Source organism: Zootoca vivipara, chromosome 9 (assembly GCF_963506605.1).
Source record: "Zootoca vivipara chromosome 9, rZooViv1.1, whole genome shotgun sequence".
Lineage (NCBI taxonomy): Eukaryota > Metazoa > Chordata > Lepidosauria > Squamata > Lacertidae > Zootoca > Zootoca vivipara.
Genome location: NC_083284.1, coordinates 39,012,285 through 39,030,793, shown reverse-complemented (window position 1 = coordinate 39,030,793; position 18,509 = coordinate 39,012,285). Strand labels below are relative to the sequence as shown.

General features: G+C 42.2%; 1 protein-coding gene across 4 annotated transcripts in view; it reads left to right on the top strand.

Annotated features, from left to right (window-relative positions):
* Window positions 1-18,509, top strand: part of LRBA (LPS responsive beige-like anchor protein) — a 357,361-nt gene that overhangs the window by 65,882 nt on the left and 272,970 nt on the right. For all 4 annotated transcript variants that reach the window (XM_035113958.2, XM_035113959.2, XM_035113955.2 and 1 more), the window contains exons 23-30: window positions 6,626-7,636; window positions 8,370-8,545; window positions 9,536-9,689; window positions 11,335-11,515; window positions 13,148-13,278; window positions 14,100-14,207; window positions 16,290-16,437; window positions 17,808-18,255. In XM_035113958.2, coding sequence (XP_034969849.1) covers window positions 6,626-7,636; window positions 8,370-8,545; window positions 9,536-9,689; window positions 11,335-11,515; window positions 13,148-13,278; window positions 14,100-14,207; window positions 16,290-16,437; window positions 17,808-18,255 — 2,357 coding nt within the window. The remainder of the gene's footprint in view (window positions 1-6,625; window positions 7,637-8,369; window positions 8,546-9,535; window positions 9,690-11,334; window positions 11,516-13,147; window positions 13,279-14,099; window positions 14,208-16,289; window positions 16,438-17,807; window positions 18,256-18,509) is intronic.

The window sequence follows — 18,509 nt, the reverse complement described above, 5'->3', positions numbered from 1 at the left end:
AAATACAGGGCTAGATGGAGACATATGACAACCCCTATATTCCTATATTTGTTCTGAGCATTCTTCTTCAAGGGCTAAAAGCTAGATTTGTTCCGGGATAATAGGACAGACCAGTCTCGACCAGAATCTGGTTTTTGTTAATGGTCTCCCTGATGATGGCTATTTCTTCCCCATTTATTTAAGCCACTCATCAACCTGTTATAAAACCCTGCTTCCTCACACCTGCCCAGCCCCTCCTTCCTTTATCCCTGACTCATCCCCTCACCTGTTACCCCAAACCTCCTGTCCTACTCCCTTCACCACTGTCCACTCACAGCTCTCCCCAATCCCCAACTCCTTTTAAAAGAGCGGAGAGGTGCTTCAGAGAGCTATTTGGCAAAATGACTCTCTGAAGTATTTCCCCATATCTGTTAAACAGCTTGCTTGAACCTCCCCCCCCCCCGCCACCTTTAGTGCTTGCTTAGTCACCTGCCTACCTTCTGTTGTCACGTTGGAGTTGGTGTGACTGCTTGTTGATGGCCACACAAGCTGCAGTGTGATGACAACCTTATATTTTTATATATATATATAGAAAGATATATTTCCACCCTGTCTTCCCACTGAAGTGCTCAAGGTGGATTGCAAAACCTTTCTTTTGTATTTCTTACTTGAAGCACCACAACCCTTGCATATTTGAAGTAGCCAACACCCATTTTCTTTCATCTTTCTTGCCTATCTATTCTACTTCCTTTTCAAGCTTCAATATAATCTTTATCCTGTAGATCAGTGGTGCAGAACCTCTAGCCACTGGACCTTTCCATTGGCTCACAAGACCACTAGTCTTACACCTAATATCATGTATAAAGCAGGTGTAGGACAGATAAAGACATAGGTGGGCTGAAAGGCTTGCAGGCACCATGCGCAAAGCACTACAGTGGTGCCTCGCCTTACGAATGCCTTACGAATGTGTGACAGGCGGGATGGTGGGGGGACGCAGGAAAAATCCTGCGTTCCCCCCGCATCCCGTTCGACACACAACGGGGATCGTAGGGGCTTCTCAAGCGCCCTACGATACCCGCTGTGTGACAGGCGGGATGCGGGGGAAATGCAGGATTTTTCCTGCATCCCCCCACCATCCCGCCTGTCACACAGCGGGGATCGTAGGGGTTTCTCAAGCCCCTACGATCCCCACTGTGTGTCGGGGGAGGCAGGCAAGACGTGGCGGCGGGGGAACGTCTTCCTTCGCCACCGCCGCCGCGTCTTGCCACGCACAGCTGGCATGGAGCGCGGTTTCGGAGGTGTCCGAAGCCCGCTCCATGTCGGGGGAGGCAGGCAAGACACGGCAGCGGGGGAACGTCTTCCCCCGCCACCACTTCTCGCCGGCATGGGGCTTGGCAGAGGTGGTGGAAAGGCGCAGGATCGTTCCTTCGCCTTTCCCCCACCCCACCCGACAGAGCCGGATCCGACGAAGCTTCTGAAGCTTCGTCCGATCCGGCTCTGTCGTTGGCAGCAGCGGCGCTTGCTCTCTTGGCTCGGGGAAGCTGATTGCCAGCACTGATGAAGTCCTGTTTATGGTGCTCTGCATGCCCTGTGAGGCTTTGCAAGGCCTAATGATCAAACTTTGGCTTAGTTCAGCATGGCATGTGTGACTGATTGGCCTGGCTTGAGTAGAACTCCAGGGTGTTAAGTGTTAAACCCCGCCTCCTAGTTGATTGACGCCATTCCATTCCATGAGGGGCGGGACAGCCACAGGTTTAAAGAGGATGGGTAGCTGTTAATTCTGGGGAGAGGGGTTTTTGGGAGTGGAAGCGTGTGGGAGGTTGGGGTGTAGGTTACTAGAGTAGGTGTAGATGAGGAATTGGTTAGGTTTGCAATTATATGATTAACAAGAACAGTGCTTTTGAAACCACAAGCTTGTACACATGAAACTTGAATGCAACCGTTAAGACTTTAAGACATTAAATGTTAAGATTAAGTGCCATCTAAACTATCGTCTGTGTGATCTTTCCAGCGGAGGTATCTATTGCTCATCTGGTGGGGATACTCATTAAAAGGACAAAACCCCTATCTAAAGCAGAAAGGATATTTTGTTGTCCCTTGAGTGCACTGAGAGGGGGAGGAAGAGGGAGACTGGTTCAAGGGTGACACAAAGTTTCCTCGGGAGGGAGGAAAGCTTCACAGTGGGGAAAGCTCAAGTGAGGAGAACCCCTTACTGGTGTACACACCAGAAGAAGTCTCATATTCACCCCAGAGCTGAAAAAGATACCGGGCCACGTTTGGGCTGGAAAAGTACTCTCATTTTATTTGTAAAACCCACAAGGGATTACAATAAGGCTATAGGGAAGAGTAGAGAGGTTTAGTGTTACCTCATAAATCCCTATTAGTGCTTTTTATAATTTGAGAGGTTTGAAAACAAAAGGCGTAATGTGGGGACTTCTTACGTCGCAGCATGGCACTAAAAAAGATAGGGGCAGGAGCAAAGTTTCTCTATAGGAGACCACAAGTTTGCACAGTTCCAAGAAGCCAGAGTTTGGCTTACTATGATGTAGAAACCAAGTTGCTGTGTGCCCTCAAACCATACTTTTAAATATTAGTTATAGTTCTGTGCTGTAACTATTGGGTTTAATTTCTAAACAGTAACCGATGCAAAGGCAAAGTGCAAAGTAGTCAGTATAGTATGATAATAATAATAACATATTAGGAACATTTGGCATGATGGATTAACAATATTTAACTGGATTCTGACTTCCCCATATAGATAAGTCGAAGTACAAGGCAATGGTTCATAAGACAGGGTCACAGTGCACTAGTACACACAACCAGTACATGCCCACATGCAACCAAAGAAAATATGAAGGACTGTGGGGAAATTATCTGTCTTCTTAAAATGGGCTCATTTGCTTCTGAGGGCCATGATTTGCTTTATAACACTTGAAAAAAATATTACCCACCAACAATGTAATTCACACCTTAAATATGTCACAATTATGCCATGAGTCATAATAGCTAATCTTGTCAATTAGAACATTTTAATGCAATATAAACTTCATTTGTGTTTTGACAGTTAAGCTAAATAGCTTGGACTTAATACATTCTTTTGATCTGTGTTGTAAGAAGCTTGCCAGTATGGGGGCCAAATGATTTGTTATGCTGGGGAAGGTGCCAGAATGTGCAAAGGCTTTTGTGTGTACAGTACCCCTGTTCCTCTTTGACGGATTCATTTCCCTGGGATTGATATCAGCAGGTATTGGTGCCTCCAGTCAAAGTTGATTTGTTTTCTGAATGGTGTAGAGAGTTTCCAGGCCTGAACTGTTAGCGTTGCTCCTAGGAGGGTGGAAAAACAAGTCAATAAAGCTCTCATTAGGATAAAAAATAGCAATATTTGCTGGAATTATGAATAGCTTATTGATGGAGTTTAGCAGCACAGGAGCTAATTTCCAGTAAACTTCGTTACATACAAAAAAAAGGTGTTCTGTTGCTTGGCTGAACAACCAGCCTCCCTTTCTCCTTGAGTCTTGACCTCATTGTATATATTGCGTTATAAGCATAAGATGTGGGGAATAACAAATGTGAAATCTTAATAAATAGCTACTTTTTGATCAATGTGCACTGTAGTTTTAATACAGGATATGTCACCATAACCTTTTTGTACAGTGCATTCTAAGCTTCATGTCTAGCAATTAGTGAATGTTGAATGTCAAATTAAGTTAAAATTAATGGCAGAAGGGAATGTTGTATTTATTAGCTTGCAACTGTCTTTAACTAGTAGTGCATAGAGGAGCTTTCCAAATGTTGCAAATGGCTATGGATTAGGCATCAAATGATGGTGAAGATTAATGAATGGCCTTTTAGCTTGCTAATTTAAAGCAATATTTGGTAATTAATTGTGAATTACCAGCTTCACAGTAGCAAACATCTAGAGGGAGATATAAAAAGGCAAGATGCAGGTAAATGTGAAACTATCTTGGCTCACACTACAACTTTTAAATTGTTGTTGCAAGTTTAAAGACTTGTTAAAGATTTGTTAAGACAGAAGGTTTTTTGTGTGTGAACTGGAACCCACTGAAGGTAGGGGCACCTACTTGAGTTGGAAGCTGGTCTATGAAAGCTTATGCTACAATACAATACCAATACAAGAAAAACATAACTCTCTGAAATTTTGTATCTGTGGCAATTCATAGAGAAAACTAAAGGTAGTTGACCTTGGAGGTTTACTGGCAACTCAAGTCAACTTTCCAGTAGCTCTGTGTGGAGCACTTCAACAGCCTCTTCACCAGTAGCTTATGTAAGCCCTCTAGATATTACTGGATTACAACTCCCAACGACCTCAGTCAGCATGGCCAGTAGTCGGGAATGGTGGGAGTTAACAACATCTGGACTGGGCCACATTTCCCCATTCTTGATGTAGGTCCTTTACTAACCATACTATGAACCCTGTTTTAATGTAGCTCAATGGTAAAGCATAAGCTCTACATACAAATGTTCCTTCGTTCACTCCCCTAGAACCTCGAAGGATGGCTGGAAAAGGCTCTGGCTTGAAACCTCAGAGAGCTGCTGTCAATCAGTGTAAACCCTAAGAATCAAGCTATGGTTCAGGGGCAGAATATCTGGCATGTCCACGTAAAGGATCTTAATTGGCAGGTCAGGGAATATGAGATCTTGAGAATCACTTCCAGGGGCTCTGCCCTGCCCAACATTCCACACATTTCCCAGCCCTTATTATTCTTGCCCAAGATCACAAGCAAGTGAGGCTTTCCCAAGCAGATCCTTGAGATCCTATCAGCCTTTTGTGTCTTCTCCTTTAGCTGTTCATTTCATTACAGAAGCTCCAAGAATGTCTAGGAGAACCTTATAGACAACAGTCACTTTTTAACTATAAACTGCATTTGTGCACATAGGCAAAATTATAACAAGATGATTCACAGTCTAAGCAATGAAATAAGTCAGAGAAGTTGATTTGTGGAACCTCTACAAGTCAGGGCAGACATTCCAATGTTCTGACTTTGTATAAGGCAGCCTATCTGAGAATATCTCCCCCCCCCCAATTTATCATGAGTTAGTAAACTTGTACACACACACACACACACACACACACACACACACACACACACACACCTCAAAGCCAGATTTTAATCTAATTAGTGATGAACTATTGTCCTCTTTGTCTCCTTTTGTTATGTATTGTGCATTCTGAAGGGGGGAATCTTACATGTGATATATTTTGCAATGGAATTTGTGGTTTTATAAAAAGAACATATTCTGGCACTTTTTCTGCTACTTGTTATTCTGTACACTAGGCAGGCACACTCTTACAAGTGAAGAATATGTAATGTGTTACTGAATGAAAAGGTGTCCATGAATATCCTTGACAAAGCTTACTGAGACTAGTTTGCCTAAGGGAATATTTAATGCTGTAGATACTAAGTTAGCTGATGGAAAAACTCTGCAGGGCTTAGGGCATCTCTTTGGGAAATGAATCTTAAAAATCTGAGCTATAAATCTTTCAACTCATCACACCTTTGTCGGAATGAATGAAAAATATATTGCTGACATAGAAAAGATAGAGTGAACTAAATGGAAGAGTATGAATGCATGATAGGAACTAGAAGCAAAATACTGATTTGCTTTCGTTTAACAAACAGCCTTTGCCTTATGTTCAATCAGGGTGTGTGGGTATCTACCTAAGAGATTTTACTGTACTTTCACCCCATATATTTTCTCTGATGTTGGTGATTGAATATGCAATATGAATAACTCAAAATTTTCTCAGGGAAATTATTCATACTACATTGACATTATCATGTCTCCAGCATGCACCTGAATTGTTACTGTAGTATTATATATAGCACAAAAATAACAAATTCATAAAAAATACATGTATGCTTGGTTGATTTTAAGAAAAATACCTTTGTGCTTTAGTATATACTGAGTACAAGCATCTAATTATTCTATTTTAATAAGCTATCCACTTACAGTATATACCTCTGTTGTGAGAAATTCAGTGAGTTCAATTCCTGATGTACAGGCACCTCCCCATTTGTGCACGATTGCTGACATGCATGCCATTTTTGGCACCGCAAGGGGGTAGGGGGGGGGCTTACGCAATCCACTGCTGCACATGGTGCCTCGGAACGTAACCCCTGCGTAAATGGGGAGTTGCCTGCCATTATTACCATTTAAAGTCCCTTAAAGGGACGCAGGTGGCACTGTGGGTTAAACCACAGAGCCTAGGGCTTGCCGATCACATGGTCAGCGGTTCGAATCCCTGTGATGGGGTGAGCTCCCGTTGCTTGGTCCCAGCTCCTGCCAACCTAGCAGTTCGAAAGCATGTCAAAGTTCAAGTAGATAAATAGGTACCGCTACAGCGGGAAGGTAAACGGCGTTTCCATGTGCTGCTCTGGTTTGCCAGAAGTGGCTTTGTCATGCTGGCCACATGACCTGGAAGCTGTACGCTGGCTCCCTCGGCCAATAACGTGAGGTGAGCGCTTCAACCCCAGATTGCATTGTGCAGTGATAATTACATATATTTAAGATCACTCTGCGAAGTTGTAGACCTATCCATTGGAGGGGGGAACTTTATAGGAGAATTTATAGCATACGTTGTAAATTTTAAACATTTACGTAACTGAAATAATTCTTTTCAAAGGTAACTTTTGAAATACACAAGGAGAGCCTTTCTCAAATGTTCAGGGAATATCAAGAAAAAGGAGATGAAGACTCTGGTGCTGGTCCATCAACTCTAATTAGAAGTATCTCGGGGACCAGCAGGGAGGCTGAAGTTACAGGAAAGCAGCAGCATCTGGAAATAAAAGAAGCTGGTACTTCTGCAAATGATGTTGGGAATGGTAATGCAGAAAACACTACTCTGAACGCTGAAGGTAGACCACCTGATTTTGAATTTAAAGCTAACTCAGAAATGAACAAAAAAAAGCAAACAGAAGGAGAAAATGGTTGGAGAACCCCTGATCTAAGTAAAGCACCTTGCTTAGAACTTCCCCTAAAGGCTGAAGCAATAAAGCAAGATTCAGAAGCTGCTTCTGAAACCATTGAAGCAAATCATGAGGAAGATACAGTAGCTGCCATTGCACAAACCCCTTCACAAAATGTTGAAGGAGACACACTTGAAAGCCCAGAAATATTAGAAAAACTAACACCAGAAGTGGAGGAGGAAGAGGAAGAAGATTTTGTTGATTTAAAAGAGGAAAGCAGCCTACCTTTTACCTCAGAGGAATGTGCTCCTAAACTCAGTGAAGATCCTACCTTGTCTGAAAGCCAGGTAACACCAGCAATACAGCAGAATAATGCTACACGGGAAGAACCAGTTTCAGTTGCTTTAGAACCCAAAGTTGCTGATGCATCTGTGGAAACGGGACAAGAGTCAGATGCTTTGCCAGAAACCAGTGCTTCTGAAATTAGTGATACGAGAGCTCAACCAAATGCAGATATTACAGAGAAGACAGATGAAGACAATACTGATAACCTTCAAACCAAAACAACGGTAGATGATATGCAGCCACATATTTCAGAAACGGTGGTGGTTTCAGACAAGAAAATAGCAAAGCTTGACGTTTCCAGCGTGGCCTCAGATACTGAAAGATTAGAGTTAAAGTCCAGTGTCAGCCTGGAAGTAAATCAACCTCTTCATTCCCTCCCTGAGGTAGGTTCTGCACCTCAAGTTACTTCATCTAAAAATGTTAAGTATATTGCAGGATTTTAAGGTGTTTTATCAGTTTCCGTAACATTTTTTTTTTTAAAAAGACTGCAGTTCTCTTCTCAGTAGGTATGTATTTCATAATGACGACCAACACTTAGCTGAGAAAGAGTTGGTCCAACCCTATAGAGCTTTAAAAATAAATTTGATCATTGACTACAAATATTGAGAACAAAGTGTCACGTCAGAGTCTCTACAGAACATCATTTTTTAACCAGTTCAACAAGAATTGGCTTAAGATGTGCATCACTCTCTCATTATACTTTTAGCATCCAGGTCAGTGATGCTTACCGATTTAATATTTAAATAGTGATGGACTTAAGTGCTTCCCTCCTGCAGAGACATCTTCCAATGGATAACCATCATCCTACACCATACTTCCTCAAAGGAGGGAGATCACAGTCAGCAGCAATATATTCACCCTATGTGGTAAGGTGTAGCAGCTGCTGCTTATTCTTGTCTTGGCTGGCAGAAATGGTGGTACAATTGCTCTGTAGTGTGTAGAATCGGTATAAACTAGTTGCCATTTTTGACTTATTAAATGTAGTTCCCACTTTGTAGAATTAGTTACACATAATTTTACATTTTAGCGCTATACAAACTTTATAGGTCTGAGGTCTTCTGGAATATATCAGTTTGAAATTTTAACATAATGTTTACATATATTTTATTTGTATAGACATCGAGACAGCAAGATGCATCAGTCCAAGGCACAGGAGCTGTCTCTGATGGACAGAGAAGGGATTCTAGGTCTACCATGTTTCGTATTCCTGAGTTCCGATGGTCACAAATGCATCAACGCTTACTCACAGACCTACTGTTTTCAATAGAAACAGATGTACAGATGTGGAGAAGGTAATATGTTTTCTCTGAAATCTTAGGCATTAGATTCCTCAGCATAATGATCTCTGCTAATTATAGAAATAGGACAGACTATGGGTGGTGCTGTGGTGTAATCCACTGAGCCTTGGGCTTGCCGATTGGAAGGTCGACGGTTCGAATCCCCGCGACGGGGTGAGCTCCCTTTGCTCGGTCCCTGCTCCTGCCAACCTAGCCATTCAAAAGCAGATCAAGTACAAGTAGATAAATAGGTATCGCTCTGGCGGCAAGGTAAACGATGTTTCCATGCACTGCTCTGGTTTCGCCAGAAGTGGCTTAGTCATGCTGGCCACATGATCCGGAGAAACTGTCTGTGGACAAACGTCAGCTCCCTCGGCCAGTAAAGCGAGATGAGCGCCACAACACCAGAGTCGTTCGCGACTGGACTTAACTGCCAGGGGGTCATTTACCTTTTTTATTTTAATTTTTTTAAAACACATTTTGAATGGTTAAACTGTAAAATAAACTGTAAAATAAAACTGCAGAGAATATTATTCTCAGAAAACTCTTATTCACAGGATTTTTAAAAAATGTTTTATATCTTTACAATCGTTTTTTGCTTAAAAAGGGAAGTTTGTGAGTTCTTCGTAAGATACTGGTTTCCTCTTAAAAGACTTGAGTTCAGATCTAGTTTATATCTCAAGGGAAACTTCTTTGATGATTTATACAGTGTCTTTTGCTGCAGTAGATAATCAGACTTCATAATAATAAATAATTATTCACCACACACTTAGACACAGTTGCCAGTCTGTGTTCTGGAGAGGATTAGAAGCATAAGGAAAGGGCATTTTCAGGTCAAGAAGAAGGTGCATTGACAGTTTAGGATCCTGGTGTGTAGTTCCTGGCTATAGGATAGATTTCTGCTGTTATATGTCTAAAAAATAATGACAAATAAATACTTCATAAAAGTGCAACTGAAATTGCATGTATCCTGCATTTTTATACTGTGTTTTTCATTTTGATCAGCCACTCTGCCAAGACTGTGATGGACTTCGTCAATAGCAGTGATAATGTCATCTTTGTACATAACACAATTCATCTCATCTCTCAAGTGATGGATAATATGATTATGGCTTGTGGTGGCATATTACCTTTGCTTTCTGCTGCTACATCGGCTACCGTAAGAAATTCACTTTCTAATGTAGAAGTGGTGACTTGTGGGAAGGATGCTTCACCATGTGCTTTGAATTATAGTACACTGACTGCCATGTTCAGACTGAGCTAAGAATGAGGAAGGGGAGCTGGTCTGTGGGGCAGCACAGGGCAATCTGGCTGTGTGGTGTTGACTGCAATCTGCTCTTTGGTACTGGGCAAGATGGCTTAGTAAGAAGATCTGCATCTGGTCCGATTCTAACCTATTTAGTGGTCATTACCACCACCATCCTGCCAATTTGCTGCTATGCCTTCCCTGCTGCCCATCACCCTTTTGCTTAGTGTTCTGGTGCTGCTTACTGTCTGCACAGCTGTTGGATGCTCATGTCTGTTCAAAGAAGGAATTTTGGTCTGGAGTTCCAGCCAGTAATTGGTGGCCTGTCCACCCCCCCCCCAATGTTTCCCTCTTTTTGTGAAAGTGCTAATTTTGTTGGTACAACAACCATTTTTTTTGCTTTGGCCAGAGACTATGCCTTAAGGGGGAGATGGTTTGGGGCACATCAAAATTACCCTGGTGGACCTCTTTTGGAGGTCCCAGCAGTTTGGGAACCCTGACTAAGCTAGTAGCTTGCATAGTTCCGCCACCCCTGGGGAAGATCCTCTCTCTATTTCTACCCTCTCTTTTCAGAGAAGGTCTGGTGCATTTGGCTTAACTCACATGTAATGCTAAACTACAGTTCAGGTCAGAGTGAATCTCACTTGCTCCCTTTTCATGGCAAGCTATAATTTACCATTATATCCAAACAGAAAAACCGTGTCTTACCTTGTGCTTGCCTTTCAAACCAAAACTGCAAACCATGCATGCCCAATGTCATGATTTGGACCATTGTGTTTATTTTCCTATTTCTTACCTTTGTCTCCACATTCAAATTACTAGCCCCCCCACCCAGGGGCGGATGAAGACTTTCCGGCACCCGGGGCAGTACCGTGGGCATGCACCTGGGGGTGGGGCATCGCTCACACAGCACGCATGCATGGCGTTGCGCACGATGCATGTGCAGGAAGCACACATGCGTGCTACGCAGTGGAGCCGCCGACAAACCTCAGCCCTGTGTGGGGATGCTGCTGCCCAGGATCCTCCGCTCATGGGGCGAGCCAGGGAGGGGAGGGGCGAGGCGAGGTGAGGCTCCATTGGGTGCTTCACATGCCACTCAACAGAGTGGCGCGGCGGATGGGGCCTCTCGGCGATGGCGATCACGCCGCAGCAGCAGTGGCCGTCGGTGGAGGTGGAGAGGGGGTGCTTCCCCCCCCCCCCAGAGTGGAGCCTGGGGCACCCTGCCCCCATCGCCCCCCTTGCTATGCCCCTGCCTCCACCCCCCACCCCCCAAAAAGACAGGCCTCCATGCTAGTCACTTGAGGTAAAGGACGAACTCTTCATTTTAAAACACTTCTGCCTGATCCTTTGGAGGTCAGTGACTAAACAAGTGGTTGTTTTCAAACTTGTGTTAATTGGATTTTTCCACTCCTCATATCCCCAGCTTATTAGATTCCTGGTCAAGTGACATTAGAAATTTCAAGAGGGCACTTCCAATATCAACACACACCAAATAATAGTGATGATGCCTAATTAATGTATAGAAATAAAAGCTGTTCTTTAATGTTCCACTACGCAGCATGAATTGGAAAACATTGAGCCAACTCAAGGACTATCCATAGAAGCTTCTGTAGCATTCCTCCAAAGATTAATTAGCCTTGTGGATGTGTTAATATTCGCAAGCTCCCTTGGATTTACGGAAATTGAGTCAGAGAAAAATATGTCATCGGGTGGAATTTTACGACAGTGTCTTCGGCTTGGTAAGCAGATAACTGCTAAGCATTAAAATACATTTTGTTGAGTAGGGTTTTTATGAGAACTCATTCTGTGTGCTTCCTGAGGTAGACTCAGATTTAGTATGAAATAATATAAAACTTCCTAAGAACAATGTGGTATTTTTAAAGGCTAGAATTAGACTGAAGGGATAGCTCAGTCAGAAAGCATGAGACTCTTAAGCTCAGGGTCATGGGTTCAAGTCCATGTTGGGCAAAAAGAAGGCACCATTAATGTCATCTAGTCCACCCCCCTGCAATGTAGGAAACTTTTGCCCAACATGGGATTCGAATTCACAACTCTGAGATTAAAGTCATGCTCTACCAACTGAGCTATCCTCAACATAAGTAAGATTGGTTGAACTTCCCAGTTGTTTGCCTTCAGGTCATTTCCTGTGACTAAGGACAAATTAGGTAGAAGTTAAGTCATCCTAAGAGTTTGCATGTATTTGAGGCTGATATCTTTAAGAATGGAGCAATCTAACAGCAACAACAAAACCTTTGTACTAATAGACCTGGCTTAGATTAATTTTGCAACTAAAATCCTGACTTTCATTGTATAGCTGATATTGTAAAAAACGCCTAAATCTAGTTCTTGAGATACTGGTTTAGAGTAGGGACCTCTCATGTTACCCTTACAGTATCATTATACAGTGGTACCTCTACTTATGAATAACTCTACTTATGAATGTTTCTACTTACGAATGGAGCTCCGTCCTCCATCTTGGATGTGGTTTAGATTTTTTCTACTTACGAATTTTTAGATAGGGTTGCTTCGACTTACGAATTTTTTCTCCCAATGCATTCCTATGGGATTCTACTTAAAACATTTTTTTTCGACTTACGAATGTGCGTTCAGAACTCATTAAATTCGTAAGTAGAGGTACCACTGTACATTCATACCTCAGTTTAAGTACGCTTCGGTTTGAGTATTTTCAGTTTAAGTACTCCGCAGACCTGCCTGGAATGGATTAATCCACTTTCCATTACTTTCAATGGGAAAGTTCGCTTCAGGTTAAGTATGCTTCAGGTTAAGTACGGACTTCCAGAACCAATTACACTCATACCTCGGGTTAAGTACGCTTCAGGTTGAGTACTCCACAGACCCGTCTGGAACGGGCCCTCCTCTAGCAAGAGTTATCCTATGACCAGATCTCTGCCTATGGCAGGCATGGCCAAACTTGGCCCTCCAGATGTTTTGGGACTACAATTCCCACCATCCCTGACCACTGGTCCTGTTAGCTAGGGATGATGGGAGTTGTAGTCCCAAAACATCTGGAGGCCAAGTTTGGCCATGCCTGGCCTATGGAGAAGTCTGGATCCAACCCAATGTAGGTGAAATTACAGCCTTGTGAAACTTTTCATCACCCCCCACAAGTAACAAAACAATGCCAGAATTTTTTAATGTAATATTTCTTAAACTTTGTTGGATTCTTGAATAGAAGCAAACACAACTGTACTCATTATGAGCTGTAACTTCTCTCTTCTCCCCCCCCCTCAACAAAAGGGTTTGCTTATATATTAGTATTGAGAAAATCGAAACTTATCTTTCTGCAGCAGTAGGCATGCAGATTCAGCAGTGTTTATGCTTTAGACTTGCTATGTATCCTTTCATTTCAGTGTGTGCTGTGGCAGTCAGAAATTGCTTGGAATGTCAGCAGCAACAGGCACTAATGAAGCCTAGTGGAGAAAATGTTAAGTGTCAGAAAACAGTACAAAGCCTGATAGCAGCAGGAAGGTCTGGAGCAAAGGCAAGTATCTTCTGACATTAAACGTAGGCAGATGTTGATACTGTTATCTCTGTGACCTGATGGATAAGCCTCTGGAGCTTTCTTATGGCACTGTAGTCATTACATAGAAAAACAGTGCATTTGAATAACATGAACATTTATTTTAAGTTGTATATATAAGTTGTTTAACTTACGAATGCAGTTGCTTGGGAGGGGGGATGTGAAGGGGGAGAGCAAAGAACAAAAGATTTGTCCTAAATATTTCTATATTCCTTACCCAGTCTTCTTTCTTTGGTACAATCTTGAGTCTCTGTCATTGTACTTGATTTGTGTGTAATGTTGGTCCCTAGGGGCCCCTCCAGACTGATGGGATTTTTTTGTGGGCGTTTCTGCAACATGTCATTGATGCCGTAATGGTGCATTAGTGGTGGATTTATACTGGACCATCCGCACATCATTCCACTTTATTAGGTGTTCTGCAATCCTTTCCCAGTGTTATTGCATTATTGCCATCTGGAGAGGCCGTATTGCACTATAGTACAAAACAATCCCCCCCCCAAAAAATTGTGATATAAAAAGTTACAGGATAACAGAAGGAAGTTATGAATATATTAGAAACAAAGCAACATGTCCACCTTGAAACATTTGCAATCACAAACTATTGAAATCATGATTGTATGTAACCAGCCCAAGTACCGTCGTTAGCACAGATAATCATGATTGCACAACTTAAAAGGAAGTCTGGAGGGACCCTCGGTAACGGCGGTTTTGTAATGTTGTGGAAATGATAGCTTTGTGCTTATCAAAACAAAATAATACACAAACTCTTTTATTCTAAACAGAGCCCAGTTGATATTGTGACTGGAGGAATTTCTCCAATAAGGGATATTGACAGACTCCTACAGGATATGGATATTAACCGACTGCGAGCAGTGGTATTCAGAGATATAGTGAGTTAGCAATTTTCTCCTACTTACTGTTTTTCCCCTCAGCCTTATTTTCTGAGCCAATGTCCTTATGCAGTTTCCTGTGGTGTTAAAATCTAATGGAGTGTCTAAGTGAATCATAAAACTCTGTGGGAATAGCAGACCAAGAATTTGGGGGTCAGGATGAAAGGCTTAAGTTTTCCATAAACTGCTGTCCCTGCAGGTAGTTTCGACTTCATATATACTGTGTCCTTTCCCTAGTTTCTGGAATGTGAAATTTCCAGTGTACAGTATTGCTTTTATTATTGAGGATAGCATGTGTCCATGCTCCATTCCCAATTCTAGAAAATTAAATTACTTGACTCAAAATTTGCTTCTGGGGTAAATGCTGCTTCTTGCTTGTAGTGCTGCACCATTTTATATTGTTGGAGCATTTGGAAAAATGGGAGTGTGGATCAGCCTTCTGGTGAGATCCCAAAAATATGACCTGGGAAAAAGGGTAGAACAGTCTTGCTGAGGGAGGATGAACCTGTTTAACAGTCTCCCAGGTGGAAGACTGAACAACCTGGGGATATGATGAAAAGAAGAAGAGTTTGGATTTGATACCCCCCTTTATCACTACCTGAAGGAGTCTCAAAGCGGCTAACAATCTCCTTTCCCTTCCTCCCCCACAACAGACACCCCGTGAGGTGGGTGGGGCTGAGAGACTTCAGATAAGTGTGACTAGCCGAAGGTCACCCAGCAGCTGCATGTGGAGGAGCGGAGACACGAACCCGATTCCCCAGAATATGAGTCTACCGCTCCTAACCACTACACCACACTGGCTCTCAGTGTGCACTTGTTGTTGTTGTTTAGTCATTTAGTCGTGTCTGACTCTTCGTGACCCCATGGACTGGAGCACGCCAGGCACTCCTGTCTTCCACTGCCTCCCGCAGTTTAGTCAAACTCATGTTCGTAGCTTCGAGAACACTGTCCAACCATCTTGTCCTCTGTCGTCCCCTTCTCCTAGTGCCCTCAATCTTTCCCAGCATCAGGGTCTTTTCCAGGGAGTCTTCTCTTCTCATGAGGTAGCCAAAGTATTGGAGCCTCAGCTTCAGGATCTGTCCTTCCAGTGAGCACTCAGGGCTGATTTCCTTAAGAATGGATAGGTGGACTTAGTTATAGGAATAAATTACCATGAATATTTTTAAAAGGGATTTCATGAAGGGCTGAGTTCATAGCTGCATCATAGGTTGTCTGTGTTAGATACTGCATTGAGTTCTGGGATTTGATTATAAATATAACCAATTCCTGCATAACTGGCATGTACTGGGATTAGTTCTGGCTTCACCATAAGGTGAATGACACTCATTCCTTGGCAGAAAGCCAAATCACATATGTTGTTCTGAGGCATGTACAGAGTTCCAGCTGAATAGAGTTTCCCAGTAACTGCATCTAACAATATTTTAAACATCTAGTTGGCTTTTTTCTATCTTTATTTCTTACAATATTTTTAATATGTTAGACCAGTATTCCCCAACTTGATGACCTCTAGAACTTGCTGGACTACAGCATCCAGCCAGCATGGCCAGTGATCAGGAATGATAGGCATTGTAGTCCAACAACATCTGAAGGTACCATGTTGGGTAAACTCAGCGAGATAAACTCCATTATGAAGTAGGGTCTGGTTTTACTGCAGAATGTGGCAGAAGAACTTAAGCACTCAACAGATGACCACAGTTTTGGTTGGTCATTGAATTGTTTTTAAATCTCAGTGCAAGCAGAAAGCTAGCACAATATAGGGAAGACTGGGGTAATTTCTTTCTCCCTTGTGTACTAGTTTCTTAATGCGAGAAATTCCATGTGTGCAAAAGTGAGAGCTGAAGTAAACAGTCTATGCTACTAGCTCAGAATCCTTCCTCCTTAATACGCCTATGTAGATCAAGCTTTGAGTGCTAGTAATTAAGAGGTTTTCCTGCTGTCAAATGATGATGATTTATACATAATCTACAATGACATCGTATCTGCTTCTAGTGCTTCACTTAAAGAAATAAGTTTGTAGCAGTTGATAGCATAATATTCGGAATAGAGTGGAATTTGATAGGCTGTATTCATTTATTTTTACAGGAGGACAGCAAACAGGCACAATTCTTGGCTTTGGCAGTAGTATATTTCATCTCTGTCCTCATGGTATCGAAATATAGAGACATATTGGAACCTCAGGATGAACGTAGGAGGCCTCAGTCTGTTCAGTCGCTCAAGCCTGCAACAACAGGTTAGTGACAATTCAGGCTTTTAAGACTAGATTCTATTCAAACTATATGTATATGTAAATATTCTGAAATGTATACTTGTTCATAGGTTCTGTGAAAGTAGTTCTGATGAAAACATAAAGATCTAACAGATGTACACCTCGTGGAATATGTGTGTGTGTGTGTGTGTGTGTGTTTTAAAATGTATAGATTCATAACACTTACTAGATTTAATATACTGCTTTTGAAAATTGATGTAAGAAGTCTCCTCTAATTACTACTTTTAAATACAGAAATTGTTCCCAAGTATCCCTCAGGGCTAGTAAACTATTAGGCAGAATTTATTTTCCATAGATGCTTTTGTTTGCTGCCCAGAACATTAATTTTTAATATTTTTGTTGGCGTTCCTTGTGGTGATAATACTGTGTTAGTGGTAAACTTCCAGTAGGATTCTTCACCTTTAAAATGTCTTTTTATACATGACTTGGTTTAGCGCATTTCCATTTTTGATGGGGAAAGTATGGCAGAACATTAACAAAATGTTTCCTCCCCCCCAGTCATTTCAGTCATAATGGATCAGTGATGGAATGATATCAATATATTGACTGCTGAATTGATAAAAATACTTATATTCACATTTTGGCGCTTTGGGCCAAAAAGGAAGGCATTTTGGTGTGGAGGTGCTTCCAAATGCAAATGACTAAAATGCCATATCAGCAGGCTTACATATTTTACTGAATTGTGTTTTCTGCTGTGTTTTATTCTGTTATTTTGGCATGTCTGCCCACCTATACCCTTCCAACCCTGCATGTGCCCAAGTGAGTGTGTGAATGCTCCTCTTAAGGGCTCCGGCACACAACACATGCTGATACCTCCTGCTTCATCGGTATGACTAGCACAACAGACATCCCCTTGATTTGGAGTAATTGTGGTTGGAATGAAGGTGTTAACCAGGGGTCAGCAACCTTTTTCAGCTGTGGGCTGGTCCACCATCCCTCAGACCTTGTGGTGGGCCGGACTATTTTTTTTTGGGGGGGGGGAATGAACGAATTCCTATGCCCCACAAATAACCCAGAGATGCATTTTAAATAAAAGGACACATTTTACGCATGTAAAAACAGGCTGATTCCTGGACCGTCCACGGGCTGGATTGAGAAGGAGATTGGGCCACATCCGGCTCCCGGGCCTTAGGTTGCCTACCCCTGGTGTAAACTACTGTTTCTCTCTGTGGTATCTCCTTTTTAGAAACCTATTTTCATTATAATCTGATGTTTGTTAAGAAATGTATTGCTGGAATTATATATTCATTAACACTGTACTTTTAAATAATAAAAGTTTTCAGGCTCCTTGATGTAAACTTCTGGTGACAATTTCCTTCTGTTCATCTTTCAAGATGCAGAAAACCCATCTGCAGCTACTACCGCTGTGGCTCCCCTACCTGCCGAGGAGTTGGAAAGAGTTGCGTCTGTGCAAAGAAGAGATTCAGGTATTGAGGAGGAAGCACATTCCGGATTAGACCGCAGTTCTGAAGCTGCTACAGAAGCAGAAATACAAAGTGTCATTGCAGGCCCAGATGCAATCAGTGAAGTACTGTGTACGCTTTCTTCAGAAGTCAATAAATCTCAAGAAAGCAGAAGCGAAGTGCAGACTGAGATGGACACTAAAACTGCATCCTCTGTGCAAACGGCAAAAAATGTCAATGTGAAAGATATCCTAAGAAGTTTGGTCAGTGCTCCTGCAGATGGGGCCACACTTGACCCGGCAGTTCTTCCACCGGCTTTTCTTGGAGTCCTTGGGGATGGTGCTGCCGAACAGCCTGTACAGTTTCGATCCTTTGACAGGTAAGAAATACTGCATTTTGAATCTATTTTACTTAAAACTGTGCACAATGTAAGGTTTTTTTTTTTAAAAAAAAAATAACGGTGTTGCGATAGCAGCATAAACATTGTTTGGGACTGTTTGCTTCAGAGTCTCTGCAAATAATTTTAAACAATTCTGTTGAAAAAATTTTTTTGACGTAACAATGCAGATACCGGTAATTCTAAACTAAAACAATATGTCAGACATTTTCAAGGGATTGATTTCATTCTAGCAT